General features: G+C 37.9%; 2 protein-coding genes across 4 annotated transcripts; both read left to right on the forward strand.

Moving 5' to 3' along the window:
• The first annotated feature begins 9,916 nt into the window (after nucleotides 1–9,916).
• On the forward strand, nucleotides 9,917–14,109 carry LOC126607129 (probable apyrase 6). Of its 2 annotated transcripts, XM_050274582.1 has the most exons (9): nucleotides 9,917–10,853; nucleotides 11,093–11,205; nucleotides 11,621–11,728; nucleotides 11,849–11,903; nucleotides 12,500–12,691; nucleotides 12,795–12,892; nucleotides 13,111–13,307; nucleotides 13,399–13,483; nucleotides 13,578–13,985. In XM_050274582.1, exons 1-9 carry the CDS (start codon nucleotides 10,238–10,240, stop codon nucleotides 13,611–13,613), a joined length of 1,500 nt encoding a protein of 499 aa, XP_050130539.1. In that variant the 5' UTR covers nucleotides 9,917–10,237; the 3' UTR covers nucleotides 13,614–13,985. The 2 variants fall into 2 exon arrangements, with proteins under 2 accessions (XP_050130539.1, XP_050130538.1); XM_050274581.1 differs by having other exon boundaries at nucleotides 9,918–10,853; nucleotides 13,399–14,109.
• A 2,114-nt stretch (nucleotides 14,110–16,223) lies between these two features.
• LOC126607139 (uncharacterized) lies at nucleotides 16,224–20,153 on the forward strand. Of its 2 annotated transcripts, XM_050274603.1 has the most exons (8): nucleotides 16,224–16,351; nucleotides 16,492–16,778; nucleotides 17,313–17,384; nucleotides 17,890–17,954; nucleotides 18,876–19,029; nucleotides 19,113–19,220; nucleotides 19,333–19,422; nucleotides 19,658–20,153. In XM_050274603.1, exons 2-8 carry the CDS (start codon nucleotides 16,518–16,520, stop codon nucleotides 19,775–19,777), a joined length of 870 nt encoding a protein of 289 aa, XP_050130560.1. In that variant the 5' UTR covers nucleotides 16,224–16,351; nucleotides 16,492–16,517; the 3' UTR covers nucleotides 19,778–20,153. The 2 variants fall into 2 exon arrangements, with proteins under 2 accessions (XP_050130560.1, XP_050130561.1); XM_050274604.1 differs by having other exon boundaries at nucleotides 16,237–16,778; nucleotides 19,134–19,220.
• Nucleotides 20,154–21,147: the final 994 nt, after the last annotated feature.

The raw sequence follows: 21,147 nt of genomic DNA on the forward strand, positions 1-21,147 counted from the left end.
AAGAAAATTAGATGCAACATGAATGTAAAACTGTCGATATTTTATATTTATTATGTACTGATATGTATTTTAACTCTCTTTAGCATCATTTGATGACTAATATTCTTAAGTATCAAATCACTAATTTGGTCAACATCCATTAAGTTCCCATTCTAAAAGAATTATGAATACACATGAAAATGGCACAACCCGAAAATCCACTCTCCACGTTCCTGGTTTTATCTTAATTCACGATCAAACTGGAACACATGCCCTTTTCAACGCTTTTGTTTAAAGGTAATTAAAATTGTTTAACACAGAAGAATATTTTAAACATAATCAGTGTGCATGTTCTGTGCAAATTTTAAGGCGCAAAGAAAAACATATGCTTTCTGTTAAAGACAACGAATACTGTTTTTAAATTTCTTTCCTAGGAATGGATTGCTTTTAGTGTTAGTAAGTGGATGATGCTCTTGGGCACACAGGTCTTGCACTATAGAAAGAACAATAGGAGCATTGGTCTCTTAATTAAAAATTTGTAATCGGTGGTTTCTTAACTCATCAAAACATGCAGTTATGATTATTTTCTTCAACTCCATCAAAACTTTCATCAAAATGAGTCATGTTGGAAAAATCATTGCTAAAATTGAGTTAGAGTTGAGGGACATTGCTAATTTGCTACAATGTTCTCATTTGATTTTCCATATTTACACCTTGATTCAGCCTTACGTGCGTAGCACGTGACTCATTTTGACAAAAGTTTTAGAGGAGTTGATGAGAAAGACCATGACTGCACATTTTGATGAGTTGGGCGACCAATGATCATAAATTTTTAATTGAGGGGCCATTCTTCCAATTAGGTTAATGTTCAGGGACTATTACTACAATTTCCTCTTTACAATATTGGCACCTATTGCTTTATAACTGGGACGTATGTCTGAAATGACTCATTTAAACGATTCTTTACCTTAGCCAAAGATTGAACCTCTGCAATTTTAAATGTGAAAAAAGCTCGCCTGCTTTCAACCAAATTCGATATATTTATACTGAAATTATCGAAAAAAAGTACTGACTACTAACAGTGAACCCTAGGGTAAGGGAGGGGCATTGTTAGATTGAAATAATAATGGTTAAATAGACTTTTGATACAAGTGATCCAAATTTTGAGACTGAGATTTGAACGCAGGTGTACAAAAGAAGCACATTTGCTCTAACTAATGTAGTTACACCTATGTCTAAAAAAAGTAGTCTAATATTAGATTTGTATACATTTTTTTTTTTTTTTGGTGAAGGTATAAATTTTAATTTTCCAATAGACAAATAAACATCTTATTTAAGTGTGCCACTCCTTTTTTAAATGATTCCCATGATCGATCGATGTTTCGAAGCGTCAAGTCATCTAGTGGTATTGTCATCATTTGCATAGCATTATACATGAATAACATGTATAAAGAGAGTGGAAATATGAGAACATGAATACAGATAAAGGTGCTTCCATGAAAGGCGTATCCGAAAAAAAATATTCGGAGGGTCATATGCGTAATAGTTCACAAACATTCTTACCTAAATAATGGCCTTGAAATTAAAACATAACTCCATTATTCATAATTTCATTAGAATTGAGTGCAGTTGGAAATTTTAGTTGGCTTTGGGGTCTGTATGATTAGATATCGGTCTGTTTCTCTTGTGTAAAATCAATTTTTTTTTTTTTTTTGTAAGTGAATTGAACCAAAGGTTCAAAATCAAGCGTATTAAAAGGAGAAAAATGAGTTGGGGGTACTGCGTAGCAACAACAAAACACTAGCGCGCTGAAACTAGTACGCACACAATCATATCCTGCCCTGCCCATTTTTCGTTGAGGCAATTTATCAAAGCATTTGCCGGCAATTTGCGAGGGCAGCTAAAACTTTCAAAGGGCCAGAACCAGGTCTTCCATGAAGGTTTGGCACAATTGAGAGGATCAGCTGACTACCTCTATCCTTACATGGATCCACCCCAGTGCATATGCATATGCATACGCTTGCATGTATAGATAACATGAAGACGTTAGAGATCATAATCCATCACCATTTACATATGATCATAATCAATCACCATCTAAGTTTCGTAATGAATTTGGTATGAATCATGAAAAGATTCTAAAACTGGAAACATCGATCTCAGGGAACCTAACTTCTTCTTCTTTTGGTTACCCAGAGAAAGGGCACACATCACAGATTCTTTATGCAGCCTTTAAAGACTCTCAAACCTAACTGATTGCTTGGGCAAATAAAATTTATGGACGTGGATCAGTGGTTCTACTTTGTAGACTTAAAAGAAATTGCATGGAATATGCATTATTATTTTCAAACTTTTTGTAAAGAATTTGAAAGGAATGTGACAAAAAAAAAATATATGTCACGATTAAAATATTCAGGTTTAGTCACAGTTTGGTGTCTGTATTGAAGATGTGATTAAAGAAGAAATTAAAATATTGCGTTAAATAAAAACTAATTTATTTCAATTCCCGTCAAAATAGTAAGATGAGAAGTGATAAATTTGTTTTATGTCTGACCCCTTATATTCACCTCAAGGTTCTCCACTAGAAGTTTTCTGGCGTATACTCGAAACACCGCCATATGATATTAGAGTTTAATTCAATTTATAATACTTTTTTTTTACAAGCAATGATATTTAGTATTTTAACACAAAAAATACATAGGTGCCAATTGCGTACAATCTTTTTTTTTATTCATATTATAACACAAAAAATAATACATGTGTTTTTGAACAAATTAACGAGACCATAAGCATAGCCTATAGAGTTTATGGCATGTTTAAGCATGAGTAATCAAAATAAAAAAGTAAAATTGAATTCAATTACGAGATATTTCGGTGTTTACTAAATATTTAAAATTCAAACACTAGGTGGGACCCTCGTAAATATTGAAATCCAACTTGAAAATTTAGAAGAATTGAATTCCATACGATTCGATGGTATTCGGATTTCGAATTTCGGATTGTTGGGGCGTATATACTTTAGGCCAACTCCAAACTTGGGCTAAAAGCCAAATTTTTAGCCCAAAATTCCCCCCAAACACCCCCCAACCCAAGCTAAAATATTGGGCTAAAAGGGGAATGCTAAAGTTGGGCCAAATCCCCCCCCCCCAAACGCGTGGACTCGCCCCGTTTTGGGCCACTCTCGGCCCGCCGACTCGCACACGCGCCCCACGCAGGCAAGTTGCAACCGGAGCCCGACAGGAAGTGGGCCCAGCGTCAGGGCCTTGTCGGCCACTCACCCGAGCCCAACGACTCTTTTCAAAATCAGACGGCCAGCATTTAAGGACCGTTGGTTGATCCAACGGTCCAGATTCAAATTACATTTTTAAAAAATATGTTATTTTAAAATACATTGAATCCAACGGTTGAGATTGAATATAATCAAATCTAACGGTAAAAAAAAAGATCTAACGGCCCAAATTTAAATCCAACGGCTAACATAATTAAAAAAAATTATTTAACTCAAAATTCACCCAAAAACTCTATAAATACATGTTGAGCAAAAATTGTACATAATATGTAAACAAATAATTCACTCGACACAATTTCACCCTCGTTCAATTTTCCGAAGAGGGTTTTATTAATTCGAGTTCGACCCATTCTAGGTTACGCGCCTATTAATTACAACCTTCCTTTTGGGAAAGAAATACCCTTTGATTCCAATTCGAATAAAATGTAACTTGAGGATTTTTGTGCTTGTTTGATTTTGTGACTGCATCTAGGTTGAATCCTAGATTGCCTACGTACCCTCTTGAGGGATCAAGTCACTCGTAGTTCATGGATTTGGTACTTATTTGGATTTGATGCCTTGTGCAGTTTTAGCTCATGCGGACGAGGATCATAGTGCCTTATGCAGTTTCAGCTCATGCTGGCGAGGCTTCGTGCCCTTTGAAAACTTTTCTTCGACTTCGTACCATTTTGGTATTTGATAGCAGGAGTGAATTTAGTTTATATAAACCAGGGATTCGTTTCGACTTCACGGTTGCGTCTAAAACTTGATATTAGACTGCCTACGTATCCTTAACGGAATCAAACCGGCGTCGTTCATTAATTTGAATGACTTTTGAAGCGACTTTATGCCTTTGAGTTTTGACGCGGCTTCGTGCCATCAGAATTTAATACGACTTCGTGCCATTGAATCGGCTTTGAGCCATTTGAGGCAGCTTTGTCCCATTTAAAGTGGTTTTGTGCCACTTAAACGTAGAGAAAAATTAACAAGTTTATTTCTGATAAACCCACTAATATTTTGGCATTTGACTCTAGCTTGGTACCATTTCTTACTCCATGTTTAATTTTACTTTTCCTTTTCGTTTGCCCTTTCTTTCTCTAATAGGTTTCGTATGAATTCAATCCTATTTGAAATAGGACTTTGAAAGCATGAAAGCTGTATCTTTTTTATTGTGACAAAGACTAGTTTTGACTTGTCTTTCCTTTGTCTTGGGAATCCTGTTAGTTTGTCTCCATGCTTTTCACAAAGCCCATAATTTAGATGGGGAACCATGACTTTCCTTTGTACTCCACGTGAGTGGCTTTCCTGTTATCAAGAAAGAAGACCACATCAACATTTTTAAATTTTACTTTTGATGTAACAAAAGCCTCTTTTGTATTTTTGGCTGAATCTCTTCTCTTCCTTTGAGTTTTTAACTCGTTTTTTCCTTTTCCTTTGCAGCTTCTTTCTTCTAACAAATTTGTAGAGAATCATGCTTGGAAAAAAAAATATTTCCTCCGAATATTTCCTCCGTTCCTTCACAGGATTTATCCCACAAGGGTTCTGTTCAAAGCAGCAGAAGTGAATTTAGTTTATATAAACCAGGGATTCGTTTCGGTTTCACGGTTGAGTCTAAAACTTGATATCAGACTGCTTACGTATCCTTAACGGAATCAAACCGGTGTAGTTTGTAAATATTTACGAATGAATGAACCACGTGAATAACATGGGGGTGTGTTTTTCCCACTTGTAACTTACTTTTTGTCCACACTTTCCTTTATCTACTCTGCTTTTATTTGGCACAAACTAGTGATCAATGCATGCAAAGTCACTTAATAGCTCGCCAACTTTACCAGGTACTAAAGCACCATTGCTATTTTTCATCTCTCATGTTTTTGTTGGATTGCCTATTGTGATCAGTAACTGTGAGAAGAGACCAAACTGAGTTTGAGACGAATTTAGCATCCAAGAACTGCATGAGTTTTGTACCCAAATACTTTGCGGGATTTAACACTTACGAAACGTTCATGGAGGTTAATGACCTGAGTTTTGCCGTTGTGGGATTTAATATTCAAGCTTTGCTCTTTGTAGAGCAAACAAAACCTGAGAACTTGATCGTGGGTTAAGTATCCGATTCTTCATCGCAGGTGAAATGCCCATTTGTTTTGTAGCATTTGTCAATTTTACTTACTTTTCCTTTGCAAACCATATTTTCCTTTGCAAACCTTCTAGATGCCTGAGCAGCCCTTTGTGTTCTCTCTTCCGTTAGTGACCTGAGAGCAATCTTTATTCCCGCTGGTGTTTGAAGTTGGCGTCATTCTGGCACCCTTTGTAACGCAGGAAGACTTCGGCTGATTTCGTTGTTGCTGGTCCATGATTCTTGTTGTTTTTCCATGTTCATGCTTGTTGCTGCAGTGTTTGACATCTTCAACTTTGAGAAGACAGAGCATGGCGTCAGGACTCTCACGGAGCTTTCAGGTTTGATTGGAACTTCATGGGGTGGTTTAGACCACCCCGAAGAAATTCATGGGACTAACTGCAGCGGCACAAACTGCTCATTTTTCTTCTCGGCAGGGACAAACTTGCTGGGGCAGAGATCACGGCATGGCTGCTGCTTGGCCAAAGGAAGAAGATGACGAGGGAGAGTGAGCACTGCACTGATGCGTTCCTCTTTTGGTCTTCTGTTTGGTATTGGTGGTCTGATCCTGCTGCCACTGTTGAGAGACTTGGATTTGATCTTTTTTTTTTTGTAGTTGCAAATCTCCAGAGGCCTGCGGCTTTATACTCTGGTTCGGAACCGCCGGAGAAGAATAAACTGGTAGTCAGCGACTCGGCGCTGCTCGGCCGAGAGAGAGAGAGGAGGTGTCACGGGGAACTTGAAATGAGGGTGGTGACTGGGTTTTTTCAAAGCAACGCCCCCTATTAAAAGGGGTGGGTTGCTTTACCCGTTGTCGGCAAGATTGTAGAAGAAGGAGAAGAGATTTTTTTTTCTTCTCTTATCTTTTGGCTGCCCTGGGGAAGTTATCCCATCCTTCTGGCTTCGGTGAAAGAGGAAAAGCCAAGTTCCTCTTTTATTCATCCTGCAAAAAGCTGCACCTTTGGGTACTTTGATGTTCTTTGCCGTGTGCACCCCTTGTGCCTTTCGTTTTCTTGCTTTCTTTGTTCTTATTTGTCGTCCGTTCCTCACCGTCGTTCTGCAGCATTCTCTTTGTCTCCCAATTTCTCTCTTGATTTCTGCAGGGTCTCCTCTCTCGTTTCCTGTCTCCCCTTTTTTGCTGTGGTTGATGCCTATTTATAGGCATCTTATGAGGTTTCCAAAGTTCTTATGTGGGGGAGGATAGAGGCCTTTCTTTTCGCCACTTTCTCTTAAACTGACTCCACTTTTCTTTTTGTTGCAGAAAATGGGGGAGCCGGTGATTTTGTATGTTTCTTCGCTCTTTTGTAGGGAAATGCATATTTTATTTATGGATGTATGTAAAGCCCATCCTCATTTTTGTTGAGCTGGATTACATCTTGTTTTGCCTTGTAGTTTGACCCAATTTGTATGGACTTTATTTTTTTATACGTCATGTATTTTTATTGTTCAACAATACCTATGTATTTGTTCAAACATCCACACAAAACTCAATTTTCTCCTATAATTCTTCCAATTTATCTTTCTACAATTTCTTTCCATTTCCAAATTGTTCAACATGGCAAGAGAGCATGTTAGAGGTCGTAATTGGACCTGTGAGGAAGATGTTGCTTTATGCTTGGCATGGGTTTCTGTTAGTGAAGATGGTGCAGTTGGCACAAATCAAAATAAAAAGGTTTTGTGGGATAAAATCATTGCAAAGTTTCAAGAAAACTGCAACGGCGGAGGGTGGGACGGTGGTTGTGTTTATGATCGATGGAAGACTATCAACAAAGCATGCACTTTATGGAAGGGAAGCTTGGAGAGAGCCATGGTTGACATGCCTAGTGAAAAGAGCGCCATAGAAATTGTGAGTTTTTTTCTTGATATTTTATTTGTCATGTACATAATATTATTTTGCAACTAATTATTTTTATGTATTTTTTACATAGGGTGACAAAGCAATGGAAATTTACAAGACAAGAGTAACACCAAAAAATCAAGTTTTTAAGTTGCAACATGCTTGGGACGTCCTCAAGGACTGTCCGAGGTGGGCAACCGATGCAGACCAACAATGGGGAAGACTATTTCAACGTGAAGCCGCACCGAGAAATGAAGGTGTCGATGAAATGACCTCATCTCCTTCTTTACCAAGACCCCCAGGAAGAGATAAGCAAAGAGAAAAGGGAAGTCCCATGATTCGACGAATGGAGACTTTGCAACCGGAATTGCAAAATTGCACGAAACTCATAGCGCTCGCCAAGAAGAAGCGGCCTGAATGCGTTTGCAAATGAAGGAAATCTCGGATAGGGAGGAAAATAGGTTTGAAATTGAATTCATGATGAAGGACCTCAGCAAATACACTCCAAAAAGGAAGAAGTTCTTACGTGATAAGCAAAAGGAAATTATGTGAAAGCCTGCCTCAAGGAGTATGTTTCAAGATGATGAATCCTCTGAACCCTATATCCCAACATTTCAACGAAGTCCATCACCAAGTGAAGATGGTGGATATGATTGTTAAGTTTATGTAGTGTATGAATTATGTGCTTTATTAATTAAGTTTATTAATTGTTGTTTGTATTAAGTTTATGTTGTTTATTATGTGGTTTATGTACTTTATTAAATTTATGTCTTATTAATTATTGTGTCTATTTAATCTAGATGTCTTCAATAATTATTGTACTTATTATTCTACACTTTGTGAAAAATTTAATGATTTTTCAATATTTATCGGAATTTAAATTTTTTTAGATTAAAATGTTCATAAAATTAATTTACAATAGTCTACATATTATTTATTTATTTTTTTAAATTTGATTTAAGAAAAAAATTAGCCTAAGTTCATTCTTTAATAATTCCGGGCTAAAACTTTAAGTCAGAAGTGTTGGAGCAGAAAAAATGTTTCTGCGCTAAAAGTCAAATTTTCCGAGCTAAAAAATTTGGCTTTTAACCCAAAGGTTGGAGATGGTCTTAGAAGGGTGAAATTGGATGGTTTTGGGTTTTTAATCATTTTCCTAGCAATTGGATAGCCCGATGCTGGGATATTATATGTCTTGTTGGTATGGCCCAATATGGTGCGTGGGCTAAACACACTGATAAATTTTAGATAAACCATGGACTAATGGATTTCGCTCGCTCACCATCCATCATTAAACCCCTTAATTTCCCTCTTGTTATATCTTAAGTCATCTTTAACTGAAAGAGTTAAAAACAGTTCCGTTCAGACTTATACTCCTGTAAAAAATTGTTTTTAAATAAACAATGTCAAACTATATTCATATACCATCTTCAACCGAAAAGGCTAAACATAGTCTCTTAATAATTTATTAGTTTTGAGTTTATATTTTAAATTTATTGGATAACTTAGTTAAACTATTGTTGGATGTCTTCAAATCCAATTGTTGAATTTGAATCAAGTATTGCAATTAAGGAGATGTGCCAAAAAAAAGGGCTACATTTGGCTAGTCTGATGTCCTCTTAGCCAAAAAATGGCCTTATGGGCTCCATAAAGTTCTAGTTCAACCATTAATTGGAAATGAGTTTTTGGATAAATTAGACAATTTTTTAGTTTTTAGACCTTTAGCCCTCTTCATATAGCCTGATATATTACAACATTTAAGCATGAGTAAGTTTTTTTTTTTTGAACGAACGATATTATCAACACTAAGGGGGAAATGGTGTGCTTAGCTTCATAACGAGCTAGGAATAATGTGGTTCAAATTCGTCTTTAGCAATAATCGAATCTAAGATATTTTACTTATAAATGAAGAAAAATATCACTAAATTGTAATACTGAGTGACTTAAGCGTGAGTAGGTTAATTGTCACTAACTACTTTTCTGTCTCACTTCATACGGTTTACCCGCGTTTTTCCTTGGTTGTCATCCAAATATCATCTCTCCACAAGATTAGCACATGGCTCACGTGCAGGATTGACTTTTTTTCACTACACACAGAGCTAGAAGACTTACAGCACGTGACTTGAGTACATGAAGGCTTAAGCAAAGTATCTTACACTTTTAATATTTTGTATATATCAATGTTTTTTTTTGTTACAATATATAACAACATTTTAATTTATTCAAGATTAACGAGAATTATGATTCATACTTAGATGAAGGATGTAACTTACTTAACAAAATCATGCGATTGACTAAAAACATTTCCAAATTAAATAATTTTTTGCATGTATAAATTTCAAATGATCATAAAAAAATAAACGATTCTAATTATATAATGTTCAAAAAATGAAAATACGTTATTCGTAAGTAAAGAATAAGTATATTCCCCTATAAAAAAAACACAAATATTATCCAATACCTTTCACGCTTGCTAAAAGATAATCAATATTTTCGCGATTGCGTGTTTACTCAACTTTCTCAAAATAAAATGAAAAGCATCCTTTCAATTCTTCTGATAACGTTTTATTGCAGTAGTTAAAAGCAATTATACCTGAATCCTAGTGCCGTTCGATCCCTACCAATCATTATACGTGATAACTAATTAACCGATTAACACAAAAAAATAAAAAAATAAAAATTCCAGGGCGGCAAACCGTAAAGAATGACAACTGGACAACTGGACAACTGAACCGAACCGGGAATTGTCGGAGGAGAGCTAGGAACCTGCCTCTTTAGGACGCAACGCGCAAAACCAAAAGGTCGATCGTTTTTCCCAGATACCAACATCTGCGACGACCGACAGAGAGATCGAGAGGGCGACACTTTGATCACTGCCCTCTCCGTCTCGGATCAAACACCCCCTCATTTTTCATGTTTTTACACATATACATTTGAATTTAATTGTTCATTGCGTTTCAGTTAAGAAACCAAGCAAGGACATCATCCTTGTTGTCGTCGAATTACCTGCGAAAATTCCTATGATTCTCGGTCCCCTTTCATGCGACGATTGAATACCCGTAAAGGGGTCAATTCGAAGCCTGCCGACGACGACGACGACAGCAATATGGATCCGGTTAAGCTCCAAATCCGACCCATCACCCGATCCAATCTCTTCTCCCGGAGCCCCAAGCACAACCCCAGATCGAGCCTCTTAATCTTCGCCTCGGTCGCCATCGCACTCGCTCTCACAGTATGCTACTTTCTCGTTTCCGCGCGAGATTCAATAAATTTTGGTACGAAACGGTACGGGATTGTCATTGACGGTGGGAGTACGGGCAGCCGGATCCACGTTTTCGGGTACGGAGACGATGGCGGTAATGGCGCCGTGTTTGATTTTGGAAAGGACGGGTTGGCATCGATGCGGGTCAATCCTGGGCTCTCGGCGTACGCAGAGGATCCAGAATCGGCAGGCGGGTCGTTGAGGGAGCTCGTGGAGTTTGGGAAGGGGAGGGTTCCGAAAGAGCACTGGGCGGAAACGGAGATTAGGCTTATGGCTACGGCGGGGCTCCGATTGCTTGATCTGGGTGTCCAGAATCGGATTCTGAATTCTTGTAGGAAGGTGCTTCGGGGTTCCGGGTTTAAGTTTCGTGACGAGTGGGCTTCCGTCATTACAGGTACTGTTAATTGTGAATTCATGGTGGTTTTGGTATTAATTGCAATACAATTGAAGTGAAATGAATAAGCTTTGAAATTAAATTTAATGGCATTGTGCGAAACAAGCCGATTTCGGATGTTAGGAAAGATTGTTTGCAATGATGTTCTTAGTTAGTTTTATGTCAACTTCAAGTTCGTAGATTTTTACTTTCGGAGTTAGTCTTCAAATTCGTATTGCTGAAAATTCTGGTTGATGTAGGATCTGATGAAGGATTATATGCTTGGGTTGTTGCAAACCACGCGCTTGGGACTCTGGGTGGTGATCCAATGCAGACAACTGGGATAATTGAACTTGGTGGAGCTTCTGCTCAGGTTAGGTGACTTCTATCTGTTATTCGGGAATTGGTATTGTATTGGGAAATATGATTAGGTATCTCTTCATCCACAAGCACTAAAAAGTTTAGGTCTTTTCACTTAATAGTCCTTGATAATAGTACATTTTAGAGAAAAACGCTTCAAGTACAATGCTTTTAGAGGAAAATCCAGCTGACGATGAATGGGTGAATGACAACAAAGGAATTTCGCAAGTAAGAATTAGTTAGAATATGAAAAGTGGCTAGCTGAGTTGTTTTTTAACTCTAGTTAAACTCTTGAGGTGTTTTTTCTAACTTACTGAAAAAATTAACGGAGAAAAGAGTTGGGAGAGTTGTGCATGGTTCAAGCAGTTAGGAATTTGAAGTTTTTAATTTTTGGTTGTCTAATAATGTTCAGTGCAATTTTATTTTAGGTGACATTTGTTTCAAGTGAGCCGGTGCCTCCCGAGTTCTCCCGTGCTGTTAAATTTGGAAATGTCTCTTACAATCTCTACAGTCACAGCTTTCTTCATTTCGGCCAGGTATTTATTTAGTTCTATTAACTCTGTTTAAAGTTGCCAGCCAAATGGAAGCTTGAAACTTTAATTTTCCTTAAGGCATTACTTTATGGTTTGAAGTTTAGAAGTAATTTGGTTTTGCAGAATGTTGCGTTTGATTCATTGAAAGAGGGTATTGTTTCAGGAGACTTCGACTCAGGTAAAGATACAAGCTTTGCTTTCTTCACTGATTATATGAATGCCTTGAACCTTGAGTTATTTGACTTACTGAATTCCAATATATTCTTGTGAGTCCGGCATCCTTGAACTTGATACTTCTTTAAACACAGAGTGTCATTTCCTGTCCTGATAGGATCTGTCTATATTTGAAGGCAATGGATTTGTGCTGGTTCACATTTGTTTGTGCTGAATTCTACAATTGATGGTTCATAAATTCTTAAAACAGAATTTTGTAGTTTTGAATTATACTCGTGTCTAATGTTTAACAATAGCACAATAGTTATATGAACTGCCAAATTCCTTTTTTCTGCTATTCATATACTAGGAATTTGACTTGACTTGACTGTTTGGTAGTATGGAGCATATTTATGCAGTTCATACTCCTCCTTTTGCACAGTTATTTTGAAACAATTTTTATGTCTTTATGTAAAGTTCGTTTGAATTCATTATTGTAATCTGATTTAGTTGTTGATTCCTTCCTTTGATCAAATGAATATTCGGCGTACTTGTTTAAGTCTCACATTTAGAACAGGATATTTTTTCTGGATTTCTTACATCCTTTTCTCATTAATACAGCTGCCGAGTCACTTCAGGAAAGAATGTCATCAGATCCTTGCACTCCTAAAGGCTACTCACATAAGATGCAGTCTTCGAAGCTTTCTCCAAGTTCTTTGGTTGGGAAGAATAGACATCTATCTGCTCTACAATCAAGGGGTAACTTCTCTGAGTGCAGATCTGCTGCAAAAATTATGCTGCAGAAAGGAAAAGGTTTTAGATATTCTTCTTCAATCTTCGGTGTATTATTACATTTGCGTGCCACATTTTGTATTTACTCTCATTTAACTATGATTATCTCTTTGCCTGTGATCAGAGAAATGCTCCTATCAACATTGCGATATAGGATCAACTTTCATTCCTAAGCTTCGGGGAAAGATTTTGGCTACAGAAAATTTTTTCTATACATCCAAGGTTTTTGCTTCTCACTTCTCTATTTTTCATCAGTTTCTTCTTAGTACTGTTCTTACCGTTAGTTTGTAGTGTCGAGCAAGAAGTATACCTTTTCAGATTTGAAAAAAGGATTTTCAATTTTTGTATTTATTTTATACTTATGTTAATAACTTAGTCAGTGTACTTCGATGCATTCAATTATGTTTCTTATACTCTCTTTTTTGCCACAACTTGCTTAGTTTTTTGGTTTGGCCCCAAAAGCATTTCTTTCGGATTTGATGATAGCTGGACAACAATTCTGTGGAGAAGATTGGTCAAAAATAAAGAAGAGATGGCCAACACTTGATGAAGAAGCTTTGCTGCACTATTGCTTCTCTTCAGCATATGCGGTGGCCCTACTTCACGATAGTCTTGGACTTGCTTTGGATGATGAAAGGTGTTACTCGTTTTACTTCAGAATTGTATATTGTATTGGATGAGAATGCGAATCTGTACCTTATTGTTTGTCGCTTTTTTTTAATTACCAGGATCGGGTTTGCAAATCAGGTGGGAAGTATTCCACTCGATTGGGCTCTGGGGGCTTTCATCTTGCAAAGTACATCTGATTTGGACGTAGGGCACTCTGATTGGCTTACCACCATAATTGGTGATGGATCTCCCACATTGCTATCAATAATTTTCATCTTTTCAATATTGATGTTTACAGTGTGGTCTGTGTCAAAGTGGAGGAAGCCACAGCTGAAGACAATTTACGATCTGGAGAAAGGGCGGTATATAGTCACTCGTGTTAGTAAATGTTGATAGCGTCATCTAGAGGAATGCACATGCTATGTAGATTCGGATTGAAAGAGTGGTGCGATGTGCCAAACCCGATTCACTTGAGCAGCCTCGGCTTCTTGCCAAAGGCCCACCCTCTCGATGTTACCAACTGGAAATGAGACTCTGGTGTGCATCTATCTACACAGAATTTAGAGGTAACTTATTTGTGCCAGAGCTAGTCTTAGATCCCCATTGTATTCGGAGGAAGCCCGATACCTCCTATTTGTTATACCATATGAGCTCTCATTGCCCCCCAAATGCCATTGAGAAGGTTAGGATAAAGGGAATGGGGGCATGTTGGTTTTGGAGATAGATGTAGAAAGTTGTATCGTTGTATGATAATGTGGCAATGCACGTGATTTATTCGTCACAATTGTTATTCTCGTTTGGATTAATGAAAGAATTTGCAGTTCTCTCGATCGTCTGTATGGAGTGAAAGCCTCTTGTAATGTATATGTTCAGTGAAAATTGTCGTTGTTGATGCCATGAGATCCCTCCATTTGAAGGCTGAAGCTGAAGTCGATCGGAGCTTTTGTATCAAAGTTTACGGAAATGAACTCGCATATTTTCGCTCGAAACTAAGAAGCCGGGTAGAGTACGGCCTACATATTAAATGTCCGGCTCTTAAAGAGAATCACCGCTAGACTTCTAGCTAGTTGGTCACAAAAGGGAAAAACTAACCCTACCATTTTTGTTTGACCGAGTGTATATTTTGAGCTGCTGTATCAGCGTGACAAAAAGAAGGGACATCTAGAAGCAATTAATATTTTAATTAACTTTTTTTGTAGGGAAATTAATGGTCTCTTCCCAATTTGATGTGTGCTTTATCCTACCTAATTAATTAATACTGATCCAAACCTAGCTTCACTAGCACGTTACTTACACCCCCAATTTTGGATAATTAAAGCAAAGTTAGGAAAATTTAAGACCATGATTTTGAAAGTCAGTCGAAGGTGGCAATCTTCCATTGGCGGATTGGAGCTGCGTAGGCTTGAGGGTCGGTTCAAAAGTTGGATTTAAGTGCCTAATTGGAAACATAATTACTCTGAGAAATTTGTAAAAGTAACCAAATTAGAGGGATGTTAATGATTTGTAGGCTTACCCAACTAATTGTCTGTTTGACACTGTTTTTAAAGGGGCTAAACTCGTATTATTACAATTAAAAGCATTCTGACTACGTTTAATAGAAAAAATCCAAAGTGTTTTTGGGTTGCAGTGCTTTCCAATGAATCATTTGACTTCTTCGAAAAGCACTTCAAATTCTAATAAAAATTTCCACAATTTTTTTTTTTTTACTAAAGTCACTTGTAGAAAAATCGATGCGTTTAATACAAACACTTTATACATAAGTATTCCCAAATGAGTGCTATTTGTTGACTACCTAACATTATTCTTTATAACATTTAGCCATTTGAGGGTGTTCGAGCAGTGGCATAGCAATTAAGGGACTATAATAGTCCCTGGCCTATCTTGCCTTTTTTTTTTTTTTTTGTGCTGCATATCAATCTAATACTCTTAAAATTCAAGTGTATTCTCAATCCAAACTCTTTTATGTTCCAGACACCAGATTAAATTGAGGGCATTGCATATCATTCTAATACCCTTACTGTTGTTTTGTTAGCTTAATCCAAACTCTTTATCCTCAAATTTTTTTTTTCAAATCATTTTGACCCATTATTTATTAAATTGAGGGTGTTTTTGTAATTTTGATCCTTATTTAGCAGAGATCTTTCACCGAATGGCCAAAATGATTGATGGTAGACAAACTCATGAATCACTTCTGTTAATCAAAATGAAGTGTTATGACAATCTTAGAGACAATTTTGAGTTAAAATGCCTTCCCTTATTTGTTAAATTTGAAGTTTGCATAAAGCTAACAAAGCAACAATAATTGTGAATGGTTGAAGGCTAATACCCACAAGATTGATAATCTGCATAGGATTGAATCTTTTCGCCATTCGGATGTTCCTCCTTCAGGTTGGTATAAGCTTCATGTTGATGGTTGCAAGAAGGGAAATAATAATTATATTGGAGCAAGTGGTGTTTTAAGAGATTCTGATGGTAAATGAATTTATGCTGAGAATTGCTTCCAAGATCGTGGCAATGCAAACTTTGACACATCTACAGAGAAAAAAACTTTGTGACAGATAGTTTAGTGACTTATAGTCTTGATTTAGGTTTAGGTAATTTTTTATTTTAATAATAATTTTTATTTAGTTAGTTTCATTTATAATGATCAATTTATAATATCTCGATCCATATTTATTATCGAGTAAATTTGTCTGGGCTCCTAATTTTAACCCCTTTTCCAACCAGAAAAAGAAACAACAGTAATTAGCCGGCGGGGAAGAATCTGATGACGAGGATGACAAAGCAATTTCATTTGTCCGAATCAATGTGGTTTTATATAAATTTCGGACGTGCACAGCGGAACCGGTCGTATTACGCGGCAACGTAAAATCAGAATGACGAAAATACCCTTATAGTCGTTCGGTGAAGTCGAGGACAAGACACCCAGCACTATATATAGCAATTTCGCTAAAAGCAAATCGGACACTGGTATTTTCGGCAAATCCAAATTATCAACGACATTCTCTCTCTCTCTCTCTCTCTCTTCCCTGGTTATCTTAACGCGCTTTCGATTTCTTCTCCAATTCGGAGGTAAGATTTTTTTTCTCCCGAAGTCGGAAAGCTCCGATCCGCTGTGTCAATCCAGCGCGATCCCGGGTTTTCTAGGGCTTTAATTTGACCCGAAATTCGATTCTTTTGGTTGGTAATTTGTGTTGGCTCAATTCGGTTAGGTTCCTTTTTTTCTGTGCAATCGGCAATGAGCGACCACCTAGTTTTGTACGTTGACCGTCTCCTTCGGCCCATGGCAGCGCAGCCGCCTTCCCAGCCTGCTGCTGAGGCCGGTTATGTGCCCGAGCCGGCTGGACCGGAGCCGGAGCGGGATGCTGCCGGGCCGTCTTCGAGTTCGTCGGCGGAGGAGGACGAACAGCTGATTCAGACGGCGGAGTGCCGCATTTGCCAGGATGAGGATAGCATTAGCAATTTGGAATCTCCTTGCGCCTGCTGTGGCAGCCTCAAGGTATAAATTTGCCGTCTTTGTATGAAATTTGGATTTATTTTTTTTAAATTGAAATTGGTGCGGATTTGAATTCAGTTGTGTCGTTGTAGGGCATGTTTTCGAATTTGTATATTACTGTTTAGTGCTCGGGACGGAGAGAGTATCATGAAATGTCCCCAAATGAAAGTATGAGCATTTCGACATCGATGGGAGAGTTTTCTAGCTAGTTTTTTTTTTATTTTTTAATTTGTGGAATCCATTAGGTCAATAGGATATGCTGTGCCACATTTCGTGTTGAAATGACCGATCCTGCCCCTCCTTGTTCGCGCATTTTTCATCATTGATGTTATTGACAAGTTGTTGCAGTCCATAATTTTGATTTGTAAAGCATATATTGTTTTTCATGAGCTAGTGCCTAATAATCTATATTCTTGTCTTCTTATTTTCGGTTTCTTGTTTGTCTGATCGCATTGTGCGTGGTGAAGTTTAATTTACATCTGTCTATCATGTGGGTCTCCAATTGATTTCGCACTGTTTTTCTCATTTATTTTTCAGTATGCTCATAGAAAATGCGTTCAGCATTGGTGCAATGAGAAAGGAGATATAACTTGTGAAATTTGTCATCAGGTATGCCCCTTGAATTTTCTGTACCTAGTTTTGGCGCTAATCTTATGTTGCACATAAGCTTATATGTTTCATTTTCCGACCACCTTGGTTACTTGAATTTTCATTTGTTGAAAAGTGAAGTGTTAATTTTCTTTTAGAATCCTCGGCCTGCACTGCATCATAAGGAATTAAAATCTAGTAATGGGTGGATGACAGTTGAATTTATGCGGTGACATGGTAAGGGGGGAGATGGCCCTTGACCTTTTCCTAAATGATGTGATACAATTGGGACATCTTTACCTATAAAAATTAGATTTGAGCGGGTGAATCAAAGTTAGATAGCTTACATTGCTTTCAGAGTTTGGAATAGTATCTTCTGTTTTGTATAAGCACTTTGGGATTAAATTAGATGGAGAAATATTTTGGATTGTTATTTGCATCTTATCTATTTTGAAAATTTGAAGTCATTCCAAGCAATCTTAAATTGCATTTTGTCCTAATTGGTGGTCTTTGGCATTATGTACAGCCTTACCAACCTGGCTATACCGCACCTCCTCGTCCGCCATCTGATGAAACTACTATTGAATTTGGGTGAGTCAAATTTTCTTATGTATTTGTTCATGTTTTAAAGCCGATCAAAGACAGAATATATAGAGTGCAGGTTCAGTGCAAATAGAGGCCAAAATGAGTTAGGGGTGAGGATTGGAGATCAGGAAATATCAAAGAGCGACCGCTTTCGCTACCTAGGATCTATCTTGAAAAAGAACAGAGAATTAGATGGAGACCTCAACCATAGAATACAAGTTGGATGGATGAAGTGGAAGAGTGCATCCGGCGTGTTGTGTGACTGTCATATGCCACTGAAGCTCAAGGGAAAATTTATAGGACAACAATAAGTCCGGCGATGCTGTATGGCACAGAATGTTGGGCGGTGAAGCATCAACACGTACATAAAATGAGTGTAGCGGAGATGAGGATGCTTTGTTGGATGTGTGGGCACACGAGAAAGGATAAGATTAGGAATGAGGATATCCAAGGTAAAGTAGGAGTAGCCAAAATTGAAGGAAAGATGAGAGAAAATCGGTTACGGTGGTTTGGACATGTGCAAAGAAGGCCTACTGACGCTCCGGTTCGAAGATGTGACTACGGGACAAAGGTTCAGGGCCGAAGGGGTAGAGGAAGACCTAGGAAAACTTTGGAAGAAACCCTAAGAAAAGATTTAGAGTACTTAGATCTAACGGAGGACATGACACAGAACCGAGCTCAATGGCGTTCTAGGATTCATTTAGTCGACCCCACTTAGTGAGAAAATGCTTTGTTGTTGTTGTTGTTGTTGTTGTATTTGTTCATGTTTTACCCAAGTGTTTGTGTGATTTCTCTTGATTATTTAGGTAACTGTGCTACTTAATACTTCTGTCATGTTTATGAATAAAACTGTTATAAAAGGCAATATGGAGGCCTTACAGACTTATAGTTATCTTACTTATCTATGGCTATGGATGTTTCTTGCAGTGGTGCCTGGACACTTTCTGGCACTCCCTTGAGTTTGGATGATCCACGCATTTTGTCAATTGCAGAGGCAGAACGTCAGTTTATGGATACTGAGTATGATGATTATTCTTCAACTAGTAGTGGAGCTCCATTCTTCCGTTCAGCGGCCTTGATTGTAAGACAAATAATTTTCAAAACTTACCAAGAAGACATTTAATTTTTTTCTCATAGTTCTTATTCCTCATGTATGATAAATAGCTTTGGTTTTTTATGTTGCAGTTAATGGGCCTTCTAATCTTGCGGCATGCAATGAGAGTCTCAGATTCTGACTCCGACTCTGGGGATGACTCATCTGCTATTTTCTCTGTAAGTGGATTCGAACTTGCATTTTCTATCAACACGTTTGCTGGTGCTACATTTTTTAATGAATGTGAGATACAGTTCATTGAGGCTGATAAACTGGCTGGTGCTTTTGCAGCTTTTCTTGCTTAGAGCGGCTGGCTTTCTTTTGCCCTGCTATATTATGGCTTGGGCCATCAGTATCTTGCAGCGTCGACAGCAAAGACAGGTCAGCATTACGTTCAGTTCTGTTTTCAAATGTTAATTCTTACCCATCGTTGGGTTTTTTTTTTCTGACTCTACTCTTTCCGTGTTGGACTTACTTAGCTACATGATAATCACTTGGTATATTCGAAAGTAATGTCGTAAAGTAGAGTCTGAGATTTGAAAACTAACATGATCCATAGATTTTGTGCTTATTTCTATCGCTCCTTATTGTTCTCATTTGTAATATGGCTAAACAGGAGGCCGCAGCAATGGCAGCAACCCAAGTTGCTTTTGTTCTTCAATCCGGGCAACATAGGGGTGTACAATTTGCGGTAGCGCCAGGACCCAATGGAAGTCCACATCAAGAAACTGCCTAATTCATGGAGCCAAGAAAACACCAGAGGGTTTTCCGTGCCATGGTGAGGGTGATTCAGCGGGAAAATAAATGAAAACGTTTACGTTTGTTGGAAAATATAATTGGAACAAACAAAAAGTGCAAAACAATAGAGAACAGAGAAGGCCTACAGCAGTGAGAGTTCTGTATAATTGCTTGTTGAAAAGGCTATGTCGTGCAAGTCTTGGTTCGTTCCATCTTCGGTTGTCCTGTATTTCATGTATATGTACGTTAATTTCGTCCAACCAGAGAAAACTGTTGATTTGGTTCTCCAACTTGTTGGGTAGCTCGAAGCAGTTGGTTGTTCGACTTGAATATCTTTCCTGAGCTGTATATTGTTATATTGTTTTTGGTTGTCACTTTCCAATGTTTCAGCACTTCTTTTTGTTCTCAACAAATTCACGACACAAATTTTCACTTTCTAGCATAAAAAATGCTCAGGATGTTACTTAGAAAGGTGGAAACTGAGAACAAATTACCGATAATGCGATGAGGTACTTTATAGTTCTATAGAACCTTGAGCTAAAGAATTCGATAAATGAACTAGAAAATGACCAGATACTATATCTTTGAGCAAACTTTATGATGTCATTTGAAATTACCTTGTAGTGTATTAGTAGAGTTAGTAGTAGCTTTGTAATGCTTTAGTAATTTGTTGATCTTTTTGTTGTGCATCTTAAACAATTATGTCTAAAGTATTTTAAAGTTCCTCGTCCAAACATACAACAACAACAACAACAACAACAACAACAAAGCCTTTTCCCACTAAGTGGGGTCGGCTATATGAATCCTAGAACGCCATTGCGCTCGGTTTTGTGTCATGTCCTCCGTTAGATCCAAGTACTCTAAGTCTTTTCTTAGAGTCTCTTCCAAAGTTTTCCTAGGTCTTCCTCTACCCCTTCGGCCCTGAACCTCTGTCCCGTAGTCACATCTTCGAACCGGAGCGTCAGTCGGCCTTCTTTGCACATGTCCAAATCACCGGAGCCGATTTTCTCTCATCTTTCCTACAATTTCGGCTACTCCTACTTTACCTCGGATATCCTCATTCCCAATCTTATCCTTTCTCGTGTGCCCACACATCCCACGAAGCATCCTCATCTCCGCTACACCCATTTTGTGTACGTGTTGATGCTTCACCGCCCAACATTCTGTGCCATACAACATCGCTGGCCTTATTGCCGTCCTATAAAATTTTCCCTTGAGCTTCAGTGGCCTACGACGGTCACACAACACGCCGGATGCATTCTTACACTTCATCCATCCAGCTCGTATTCTATGGTTGAGATCTCCATCTAATTCTCCGTTCTCTTGCAAGATAGATCCTAGGTAGCGAAAACGGTCGCTTTTTGTGAT

This window comes from Malus sylvestris, chromosome 16 (genome assembly GCF_916048215.2).
Source record: "Malus sylvestris chromosome 16, drMalSylv7.2, whole genome shotgun sequence".
NCBI lineage: Eukaryota > Viridiplantae > Streptophyta > Magnoliopsida > Rosales > Rosaceae > Malus > Malus sylvestris.